At 40.4% G+C, this 12,032-nt stretch overlaps 1 protein-coding gene across 2 annotated transcripts in view; it reads right to left on the reverse strand.

Moving 5' to 3' along the window:
• The window catches only part of LOC137792096 (protein diaphanous homolog 1), a 36,317-nt gene that overhangs the window by 2,356 nt on the left and 21,929 nt on the right, over positions 1 to 12,032 (reverse strand). For both annotated transcript variants that reach the window (XM_068587563.1, XM_068587554.1), the window contains 10 exons: positions 11,598 to 11,661; positions 11,079 to 11,218; positions 10,646 to 10,751; positions 10,331 to 10,441; positions 9,976 to 10,094; positions 9,005 to 9,121; positions 6,809 to 6,924; positions 4,004 to 4,068; positions 2,559 to 2,738; positions 19 to 555 (listed from right to left, as the gene is read on the reverse strand). In XM_068587563.1, the coding sequence (XP_068443664.1) occupies positions 19 to 555; positions 2,559 to 2,738; positions 4,004 to 4,068; positions 6,809 to 6,924; positions 9,005 to 9,121; positions 9,976 to 10,094; positions 10,331 to 10,441; positions 10,646 to 10,751; positions 11,079 to 11,218; positions 11,598 to 11,661 (1,555 nt within the window). The remainder of the gene's footprint in view (positions 1 to 18; positions 556 to 2,558; positions 2,739 to 4,003; positions 4,069 to 6,808; positions 6,925 to 9,004; positions 9,122 to 9,975; positions 10,095 to 10,330; positions 10,442 to 10,645; positions 10,752 to 11,078; positions 11,219 to 11,597; positions 11,662 to 12,032) is intronic.

The raw sequence follows: 12,032 nt of genomic DNA on the forward strand, positions 1-12,032 counted from the left end.
ATCTATCTTAGGACCGACCTTGCTCCAGTTGGCTCTCTTCAGCTGGACTTCAGGCTTGTAGTCCTTCTTAGGCTGGAGGCCGTAAGGCAGTGAGGGTGCTACAGAGACAGCCCAGCCCCCCATGCCAAATGGTGGAGGTGGAGGCATACCTGGGCCCGGTGGTGGGGGAGGCATACCGGGAAAACCAGGCGGTGGTGGTGGTGGTGGTGGTCCCATCCCAGGTAATGGTGGAGGGGGTGGCGGTCCTGGCATGCCAGGGAGGGGCGGGGGTGGTGGAGGTCCTGGCATGCCAGGGAGGGGGGGAGGTGGTGGAGGTCCTGACATGCCTGGTAAAGGAGGTGGGGGAGGCGGAGGAGGAATACCGGCTTGGCCCGGTAAAGGAGGAGGGGGTGGAGGAGCAGGTATGCCCGCATGACCTGGCATAGGTGGGGGAGGAGGTGGAGGGGGTATACCTGCATTTTGTCCAGGGACGGGAGGGGCAGGTGGTGGCAGAGGAACAGTAACTGTGACAACTCTCGCCTTGGCCTCTTCCAGATCTTTTGACAGCTTTTCAATCTGCAGGGAAGTAAGGTTACAGTTTGTTATAATAACTATTGATTAAAATACTTCTGGACTACTACTGGAAATCTTTACACAACGTACGGTAACTTATATTAGCGTGATTGTATATTGTTTGCTGTTTGTTCCTTGAATTGACATTCATTTTTGCTTTGGCAATTTCCACCATTTCCAATGAATAGCAACACAGAAATGGAGTAAAGCCTGGGTAGGTTTGAGTTTTGGGAGAGATGCGGAGAGAATGGAGGACAAGGCCCAGAGAGAAAAACATAACAGGGGGGAATTAAGTCCACAGAGGAATTCATAAGAAAAAGTTTTAAAGAGGACAAACTTCTAAATTAGACATGAGGGTGAAATCAATTTTTTATTCAACACTGAAATACTAATCTCAGTATTTACATCAGTGAGGCGCCAATTATTGAGAAAACTGTCCAAGTCAATTAAGTCAGCCTGCTAATACTGGTCTACAAAAGGGCTTTGAATGGGAATATACAATATGAGATATGAAATGTTTGAAAATGTATTTACTGTATGTGTTCCTCTTAGGTGTGTAAAGTGTAAATGGTGTGCATGTGAAAGAGTGTCCTTACTCTGCGTAACAAATTGTTTGTGTCGTTTCCCCGGATTTTGAAAAGAAGACAGTAACAGACATGAAGGGCCTCTGAGGAAAGCTTTCTTAGTGAAGCAGCAGATAAAGAGTTGGGCACAACATGACACAGAGGAACAGTGAGAGATCTCTACATGTGAAGAAATCTTCGATGGGCAGTGCCTCAAACACAGAGAAAGTGAGCTATCTTAGTATGGAAGCGTGTCTGATGCCTGGATGGTGATGCTGTTGATATGTTGGACAACTGTGTGTATATGGGCGTGTTTGGGCTTTTGTGTGTTGGGACGGTGACTGTGCTGGCATCAGCCACTTTGGATGAAGCTCATTTTGGAAGCTGTTAAAGTTCTCTCACTGACAGAAACACACACATACACAAACATCTTGATGTGGTTGTGAGCACACATGCACAGAGGCAGACTGTTCTGGGTCACTTGGTGTGTTTGTGAGTTTGGGTGTCACTGTGAGGCAACGTCCAGCTGGTGTGGCAGCAGGACGCTGACAGCTAAACAATCCTCATCTTTGCCCCCCTACTGTATGAGTGTACAAACACGAGCATAAGCACACACACACACACTCACGATATCCTTTTAGTTTTAGTTCTTTTTCCCTTTTTCAAGCAGTTGGCTAAATCATTTTAGGCCATGGGGCTTCTGTGTTTGTGTGAGTGTGCATGGGTGTTGGACAACTTTTTGGTGCTTAGACCTCTGCAATATTTTATGTATCTAAGCATCAACATATTGTACTTCTTGCAGCTTAAGCAGAAGTTGTTTTTTTTCTGTATGTGTTTCTAGGGCATTAAACAAGACTGATTAAATTATCTGATTCCAGTTTTATCGATTCTGTCCTAATGTTCTGGTTCTATTATATTGACATTGGCATCAAGCAATGATGGACGTTCTGTATAAAATTACACATTTGCCATAAAGATTTCTGGAAGTGTCATGCTGAGTTCAACTCAATTTTTATTTCAGTTTATTTCATGAGGGATGAGGTACTTATCCATACTCTGTATTACCTACCTACTACAGTAGATGGCAGTCGGCACACCCCCAGTTTAGAGAATTGGATTAGATTAGATCTTTATTTTTGGTGGCTAAAATACATTTTGACGCCGCAATCCATCCACAGTAGCACATTGCTTTTTTTCCTGTACCGCTCCCCCAAACTAGGGGCATGCTGGCAGCCATGTACTGTAGCACTCTACGACTTTACAAGATCACAACTAGGATTAATTCCCTTAATTAAACTTGTTGAGTGAAGTTGTCACATTTAGCTTATTAACTTAATAGTGTAGAGCAAAAAAAATACAAACAGCTTCTATTTGAATTTTAAATTTAAAAAAGGCATTGAGCACCATATGGACAGGTTGGTGGGTGTATGTGTCTGTGTGTACCTGCTGTTGCTGAGTGGTGAGCTGTTGTTGTAGTCCCTGGTTCTCCTTTTCTTGCTCCAGCTTAGTAGTGGCCAGCTGTTTCTTCTCTTGGCTCATGTCCTGCAGCTTCTGCTCATAGTCACCCTCCAGTTTCTTCAGCTCCACCTGCAACTCGTGGCGTGCTGTCAACTCGGCATCCAGCTAATACACATGGGAAAAGTCATAGATGGAGACAGACTTAGTTACAGTACCCATAGTGGATTCGGAAGACTTTTAGGTGGCTTGAAAACATTTGTGTAGCGGTGGACTTTAGGAAGAAACAAAGAATGGATACAGTCTTGTTACAATACAGAAGAGGCACTACTACAGGAGTATGGTTGAGCGAGCAACGTTCAAAGGCTTAATCATTTTGCAATCAAATTAATAAAAAATAAATACTCAACATGAATATAAAACCTGAAGCTATCAATGGAAACAAAGAGTGCTTGGAGGCACACGCTTTTAGTCTGGCTCTTAAAACTGCAGCAGTTTCCATATCTCAAAGACCTGTAGAAGCAATTTCCTGCAGTCTAGTGCTTTCAGTTTCATTGTATAATTTACACTGAAAATTACTGTCAATTATTGAGTTAGGAGGCTTCAGTGCACTTGTATGAGCTCACTTCTCACTTGCATTTTCAAGCCTTTACATGCATAAAAAAAGAGAAGAGAAACATTTGTTCCCCGAACTTTATTTTTTTCACTTTAATACATTTTCAAGTATTTTCCTTCTAGGACACTTGACAAAGAGGATACGAGTATTCCAGCAGATGACTACACAGACACACACGGCTATTTAATTTGCCGACAGTGGATGCGTTACTCTCACTGTCAACGTCCTGACAGCCTCATCTCTAATGCCTGCCAAAGAGACTGCCTGCAATTACCTCGTCATAGACAACTAGGACTATGGTGTGCATGTGTGGTAAATGGAAATGAATCCAAGTGTATTCATTTAATTTGTGCTTGTGTCGATGTACATGTGTTCAATGGATATGATCCCATGTGAAGGTACTTCCTTTTTGAGATTAACCTGTCACCGGGACAGAAACATCAGGGCAGCAGCACACCGCAATCAAGGCATTTACCCCCCTTGTGTGATTGTGTTGCCTGATTTTTTTTTGCTATTCTGGGAGAGTATTTATCTGGCAGACATGTTTATGTTCATTCTCACTCTCCTCCCTCCTTTTTTTCTCATTTGTCATCCCATGTCAGACAAACACTGCTCACATAGAATTTAATTACAATTCAAATGTGTCTGTGTGTGAGGGGAGAATGATAGCTTTTACAATATATTATTTTCTTTTGTGTCCAAATGATTGTAATAGCTTGTGTGCTTCTGGGATGAAATGTAAATAAGTCTGTGGGTATGGCATGCTTTTGTTATGCGTGTGTGCATTTTGGATTTCCAATCTGAATGTGTATTTCACCTTCTTTTCCAGCTCAGCAGCCTTGGCCTCGCTGGTTTCTACCTTGGTCTGGTCCACCATGTTGTCTGTGGACACACAGAGGACAGAAGAAGGGCGAAAAAGGTTCTGGGTAAGATAAGGGTTTCAGACAGCGCACCTGCACACGTCTTGGCGTGAAGACATCGCACCCTTCAGTCTGGCACATACTGTGCACCCACATACCGCCACAAATAGATGCATACAAACAGAGCATGCATCCTCTCTGTCTCCGGATTTTTTTTCCTTATCACACTACTTAAACTCAAGATCCGAGAGAAGATTGTGGCGGCATCCCATTACAACAGAATGCCATCTGTTGCATGCTGCTTCTACACATCATTACCTTTTAAACTTACACTACATACACCTTTGTCTGACTGTGTGGCTGTGCGAGAGAGGTGGGTGCTCACTTATTTCCCTTTATGTGAAACACATCTTACACCAATTTCTATAAAATTGTTTGTTTTTTTTTAAAGAAAAAAGAAAAAGACCATATAACAGCCTGGAAGTCATCCATTATCTGAGGTTGTGCTTGGCAGAGGACAAGGTGAGAAGGACACAAACTGACCTACTGGTTACTTTTACAGAATAATTGCAGGGTCTACAGGTGGTTCAGTGCCTAGGGGCTTGCCGAGCATGTGCAGTAAAAGAACTAATTAGCATGAAGATGAATGCCACAAAGTCACTAGATCAAAGACAGCTAATCATGATACCCAGGAGAGGGATCAAACAGATAGATAGCTGAGATAGAAGAGAAGCAAAAATAGAAAATTATATTACATATTGTGTTGAAAAAAAGGAGTCTTCAGTTGCATTGAAAATATTGATTGTGGAAAAATAAGTTAAAACTATGCAGGATTACTTCTATCTAGATAAGCTCGTAAGAAAGGCAGAGACAAAATGAGAAATCCATTTTATGAAAGAGAAGATTTTGCCAGATGAAAGAACTTCACATTAGTATGCCAACCCACGTACAATTTCAGAGTGTGCATTTGTGTATGAGTTTACATGGTTATTGGATGTGTAATGGAGATGGGAAGTGGGGGTGGGGGTGTTACTTCTGTCATGGTGGCTAGGCTAAATGGGACAAACTTCGAATAGAGAGCACTAAGGGAGCCAGAATGTAGGGAAAAACTGTGCTGAATTTCAGAGTTCAAAGAAAAACACTAAATAATGCATGCAGGGCAGAATTGGGCTGCTTTCCACCGATAATAACTCTGGCAGCCTTAAAGGAGGCCAGCCAGCCTGTGTGTGTGTCAGGACGCATTTAGAAGCAGTGCAATTAGAGCCTCCTGCGGTGAGCAACAGAGACTTGCCATAAAAGAGTATTGAACTCTTGAGACATGGCCTGCACCTCCATTATGCTCTGGTTTAGTTAGCAGGTGTTTCCTAGTCAACATTTAGTCACTCAAGTGCACATGCTTATTTACCTGTGTGCACCACTTTCCACTAAAAGTCAGCATTTCATCTTTTTCACATTTTCTATTCTCTCTATTTTTTCTATCAAACAAAATGTGTGTATGACAGAGGATGACAGGAAATGACATGGATCAGTAACCATCGTAATACTTTCTTGATCCAGCTAGAAAAGTCTGTGTTACTCTAGTAAGCTGGTAGGGATTCTGCATTTTGCTAATGGTCTCTAAGTTGACAGGCTCATAATTCTTCTGAAAAATCTTTCTTTAAAACTATAGTCAGGTGCCCATATGCAAGTCAAAACAGTTTTAGCTTGCTGTAATCATTCCTCTTGTCATAGAGGCAATTAAAAGACCCTCTTAGTCCTTGAAAGTCCTCATTCTGTACAAAAATGTATCCCAAAGGTAATCTGAAGCCAATATGAGGCTTTAGCAGTCTGAGTTAATCAAATGAAGTATTTGAGTATCTCCAAAAGTCAAAGTCTTTTTAGAATTCCCTTTTTTGTTTGCCCAACCCTGTTCTGCTGAGCTGCAGTGGAGGCCTACTAACGGAGAGGAAACTTTGTACTAAAAAGACTAACTTTGTAAGGTACTTGATTTCACTAACTCAAACTGCTCAAGGCTCACATTAGCTTTAGATAAACATTTTGGCACAGAACGAGTTTGGAAGCGCATTCGGGGAAGATCTTTAAATTGATGGTATGAAAGAGAGGAATGATCACAGCAAGCAAAAACAGTTTTTATGACCATATGAGCACCAGGCTATTGTTTTAAGACCGACTTAAAAAATTGTGACCTTATCCTTTAAACAGAGGCAACCACTGTGGCACTTTTATTATACTAATACATACAACACCAGAGAGTTGCCATCAAACCAAACTTTCATCATGGGGTATTGTGGAATTGCTTGATTTGAGATAAAGCTTTTATCCTCTTGATAAAGATCAGTTTATACCCCCAACCTATGACTGCGACACTTGCAGCATAAGTCTGCCCACACAAATACACCCCCTCAGTGGCTCTACCTTGTGGTATTCTGGAGCCACTACACATTAAAACACAGTTACAAATTGTATTATACTTTGTATTACAAGCAAATTGAGGTTAAATCACAGAGAGCAGGTATAATAACAGCAACATAGCTAGTGTCAGAGATTGGCCAAAGTAAAATATGGTTGGAAGTTTTGATCTGCACAGCACTGTGCCACAGCGGTCAATTAATTAATTTTTATCTATATGCATTTTGTGTTCATTTGGTCTTTAATGCCTTTGAAATTAAAATACTTTAAGGCTGCAAGAAGGCCTTCAGCATAGACTTGGAGAGGGAAAATTAAATACTTGATCATACGTGTGTTCTGTTCTAACAACTCACCTATCAAGCCTTCAATGTTGAGACTGAGATTACGGCACTTGAAGTCAGGGTCCGCTCCATTCCTGTGAAGCACGACCTGAGCAACACACTCGTCTATCAACTTGTAGTACTGAGGCCTGCAAGAAGGAGGGAGCGACAGATGTACAGATAGGTGTTATTAGAAGACAGAGAGAAAGAAGTGGACAGGGGGAAGAGAACATGAAAAGGGTAACATGGATGAGAGTTAATATGTGGTGCAGGGTAAAAAAAAAGAGAACGCGTCACTCGATACGATATACTTTGCATGTTGTGTCCTCAATGATAATATAGCTAATACCAGTTTAGTCTCCATTATTAAGAAACTTGGCACATTATGTGAGGGAGGGACTGACAAAGAACAAGTTGGTTCATTTGTTCAGACAAATGTGTGAACACACATGCTTTATCACTTTGTCTTTGTCTGAAGCTGAGATTGGCTGTCTGTGTGAGCATGACAGTCTGAGTTTATTGTCACTAAGATTGATCGTGTGCAACTGTGTTCTTGAGAGTGTGTTGGTGTATGTCCAGCGCCCCATGTCTGATCAAGCCAGCTTCACACAGACACTCAATTTTGGAGGTGTCTTATTCCCTGACCCCATTAGATGCTGCCAGAGTCACCAACTCAATACTTTATTTATTCTGTCTCCCTCCCTGCCTCCCCTGCCTCTCTTAGTCACTCTGCCTTTGTCTAACACTTATTCCACTCCTTCAATATACTTCAAGGGTGTTTTTTTTCTCCTGAAGCTTGGATTTTTCCGTGGAGCGAGAGAGACATCTAGTGTCATTCAGAAAAAACTGAGTCAAAAGGTAAATAGATTTGCGTTTCCTCAAACCTGAATCTGACGTTCTTCATGAGCCTGAATTAAATTTGAACAATATATTTAAAAAAAAGGGTGGCTGGTAAGTCTACGGCTCTATACATTTCACTTCAATCTATCAGAATATACAGAAGTCATTGCACTTTTAAACTAGATCTATTAAGTCCTGTGCATGCAAAGCATTTGAATGACCATTCATATAAGTGCACTTGTGTATTCAAATAAATTCCTCAGAGCTTCATTTGCACTTGAGAATGAAACACAGTAAGACTCAGAACGTAAAAAGAGCAAAGCAGCAGGTAGTTTTTCAATCGTTCCCACACAAACGCTGACCCTTCGCTTCCCTGTCCGTCTCTCCTTATTCTCTCTACATCTACCTAGCAATTTACCTCAACTTGCAATTTCTTCCTCTTTATTGTCCCGCCCTCCACCTCTTTTCTCTCTTCGTCGCTGTAATTATCAAGCTATATTTTCTGCCACTCTATAGCTCTCCTCACTCCCACACCTGCTGTCTCTCTATGGAGACCATCACAGACCACTTCTATTGTGTTCCACTGGATCACCTGGATGGAGAAAGACAGATTGGAAAGAGAGATAGATGGGAAGTAAAATGTGTGCATGCCTACACATGCGGTTGTGCGTTTTGCCTACTTTCCATGACATTGAAGAAGGCAAAGCATTGCTCCTCCCTTTTGTGTCGCTAAACTGCGAAAGAGAACATGCATGTGTATGTGTGCATACACTATACTATAAGCTACAATAAACTCTTGACTTGTTATTATTCTAACCTTGGTCTTTTCATTCAATTATTCTCTCTTCTTTTCTCCTCTGTTTCCTTAGCTAAACCCCCAAGGGCTTTGGAAGACACAGGGAGAGACATTAGCATATTTCTGGTGATAAGAGGTGATGGCATTCATTTCTATTAAAATGGAATTGGACTTCTTTGCATGTATTAATTTCTCAGCCTTTGAACGGTGCTCGAGAAAACAAACAGCAAATGGAGGACAAGGCTGAAAGGAGCGAGAGGAGGATGAAGAGTGGGAATCTAAGAAAGGAAGAAACTACATCTAAAAGGTTTACTTAGTCTTGTTATTTGGACATTATATTTGATGATTTTAAAATATATATAAAGCTGCTACATGGAGGTTTCCATGTGCATCCAATCATTCAAATCATTTGAACAATTACCATTATTCTAGATTCTCTTTGTCCACCAATTGACAATGATGGACATGGTAGGTAGCTATGTTGTCTTTTGTCCTAAAACATCCACATATCAGCTCTAATAAGAAAATGTGTGAGCAGATGCATGTATGAGAGAGTATTGACATGTATGAGTGTGTTTATGTGCGTGCGCTACCTGGCCAAATAGTCATTGCGAATTAACAGCAGGTGCTGCATCAGGGACAGGAAGTGGGTTTCGCCCTTGGAGTCCTTCACAGTGTTGACAAGGATATCGAACACTTCCCTCACATCACTGAAGAAAAAGCAGTTAAGGCTTAACTAACATTAACAATGAGAGAGTTCAAACCAAATGATGCACAACATCTTCCAATCAGTGACTGCTCTGAATAATCTCACACCCACTTTCTCAGCATATATTACTCATATAAGACTTGGAGCAACACAAGTGAACACTGTCATTTGTACAAAAAAAGGCAAATAAAAGTAAATCAAACTTGTTCAGCATCAAATAATATGTGTTGTAAAGGGACAATGTGTTGACATTTTAACATGTCTTGTGCAACTAACACAATCCGTTCTCTCACACAAATATGTTTTAAAAGATCCATAGTGTTCATTGAGCGGACTGTGTTTAAACTGTATTCTTACCCATGGGAGACACCTGGTGGTACAAATTATAACTACATGTCAAGAGCACTGTACACTGTTAGTGTGACTTCCAAGAACAGTGTTGTGTGATTTAAAAAAAAACAGCTCCCTTTGCATTCCCGTGAATATGTATCTTTATCAAATCAAGACAAAAGTATTTATATATTTATAATATTCATTTTGAGTCTGTCTTGGAAGAAGGTAAGTGGTCAGGCTGATAACAACGAAGACAGGAGCAATCTGATTTTGTCAATATTGCTCCTTGTTGACTATTTTTCATAATAAAGGGGAAACATGCATATAAGTATGTATCCTACCTGGGTGAATCACACATAATCTTTCATTATAAAACAACAAATACTATGATGGTTGTTCCTGATGCTCATCAAACTTGTAAAGCAAGACAAAACAACTAGCAAGCAAGTTATATATATTCTCAAGGTCAAATGGACCCAGACATTTTCTACAGGGGGACAATTTTGCCCAGTGGAAGGATATTCCATCTCAATGCGGATGTCATCAAGACGTGCTTTGAGGTCCTCAGAGTCATCTTCAGCCTGCTCATCAAACACTGTGAGTTGCACCCTCAGCTCTTCGTTTTCTATCATCCGCACCTCCTGTAGAGAGAGCGATGGGATGTAGTCGGTGAGATGAAAAGGCATAGGGGGAAAATAACAGGGAGAGTGTGACAAACATCGAGTTTGGACAGTTAAGAGACATTATACACTGCGTATGAGTGTGTTTCAGCAAGACAGAGGCATTAAGAAGAAGAAAAACATAGAGTACGGATTTGCAAATGTGTGTTGTTAGAGAGTCGCTTTGAAAGAATTTAAAAAGGGAACGTTTTCTGTACCGTCAGCATGTCTCTGAGTCCCAATCTTTGCAGTTCAGAGCGAATATGGATCCTGAAGTCCAATTCTTCTCCCCGGCTTATCAAGGCATTGATCAGCTGCATGCAGCCACCCTGCAAAAAACACATTCGACAGTCAACTTCACAATTTAAGAGTAACCAGATAGATGATAACTAGAATACAAATCGCAATATTTATTTTTGCACTGCAGATTGCACTGAGTTGTACTGGCTATTAAATGCAACTGGGTTGGTATCATTTGTCAACAAAAGCACACATGGGGATTAATAGTTGTTGAAGTATGTCTGCATGTGCACCTTAAGAGCAATGTTGTGATTTTTCATGCCAGCAAGGAGCGGCTGGAACCTCTCAATGTCCTGTCTCTCTGCCTCCTCAGTAATGGCCTCCAAAACACGCTCATGACTGCAAAAAACAGAGTTATGCACATCATGTAAAATGCTGCTACACCTTGTTACATCATATAAACTTACCATGAAAAACATGTAAGAATAATTAAAAAGTACATGTTATTGCTTTATTGACAGCTGTTATTGGAACCCGACTTACAGGTGACAGAGTAACAAAACATTATTTTTCAATTGTTTAATTTTTGATGACGGAACAGTTCAATGCTGTAACTTCATGTAATGCAGCATAGTAAATAACTGTGGGGAAGAATTGGTTGTTCAAGGTCATTATTTCTGTTCAACATATTCAAAAACATGGTCTCAACATCTCACTAATGCTTACAGGTTTTCAGGATGCTCCAATATTGAGATGGCAGAAAGCAGCTTGACAGCATCTACCATCATATGAGGCACGCGAGGGTTGATGGCTTTGACCAGCAGAGGAATCCCCTCATCCGACTCCAGCATAGATTTTAGACCGTACTGAAGGGGAGAGAAAGGAAGTAGGATGAATAAATCAGAATGAGGAAAAAATCCTTTCAGATGTATTTTCTGCAGAAAGAAGGTGTGGTTCAACTTATAGTGTTTGCTTCATCATTGATACTCAATTGCTAGCCAGTTATTATTAAACATGAACATTTAGATGGGAATTGCACTAATTATCTAAGGCTACACCCTTTACCACACCAACAAAAAGCACTCAAAGATTATCAGTGACTGCATTCATTTGAATGAACGGACCAAAGATGGTCACATTGAGTTAGTACTGCCCTCTAGGGGAAGAATTAGGCAACATGTCCAGTCAAACAAAGACAGGATTTCATCTCAAGTATTTTGGTGTAACTGAAGACAGTGTTCTTACCTTGTTGTTCATAAAGGCTTTTAGACAGCGAATGATCTCATGTTGACATTTCACTCCCATCATGCTAGTTGGTGGATGACAGAGAAGACGGATAAAGTAAGACATAGGGAGTGCGGGTTGATTTCATTGCATAAAAAAAAAACCTGCAGTAAGACATAACACTTCATATACACTACACAAACTTTGCACACTCTGTTTTAACTTAATGAATGTCCTTAAATACACAGTGCAGTTATTTGTATTCTATTGTGTGTGTGTGTGTGTATGTGTATGTGTGTGTGTATATATATATATATATATATATATATATATATATATATATATATATATATATATATATATATATATATATATATATATATATATATATATATATATATATATATATATATTACATATTTTGCACACTGTTTACGTAATTTAATTGAATTTCCT

Source organism: Clinocottus analis, unplaced genomic scaffold (genome assembly GCF_023055335.1).
Source record: "Clinocottus analis isolate CAN_PGR_092001 unplaced genomic scaffold, fCliAna1.0.p SCAF_10, whole genome shotgun sequence".
In the NCBI taxonomy this organism is placed as follows: domain Eukaryota; kingdom Metazoa; phylum Chordata; class Actinopteri; order Perciformes; family Cottidae; genus Clinocottus; species Clinocottus analis.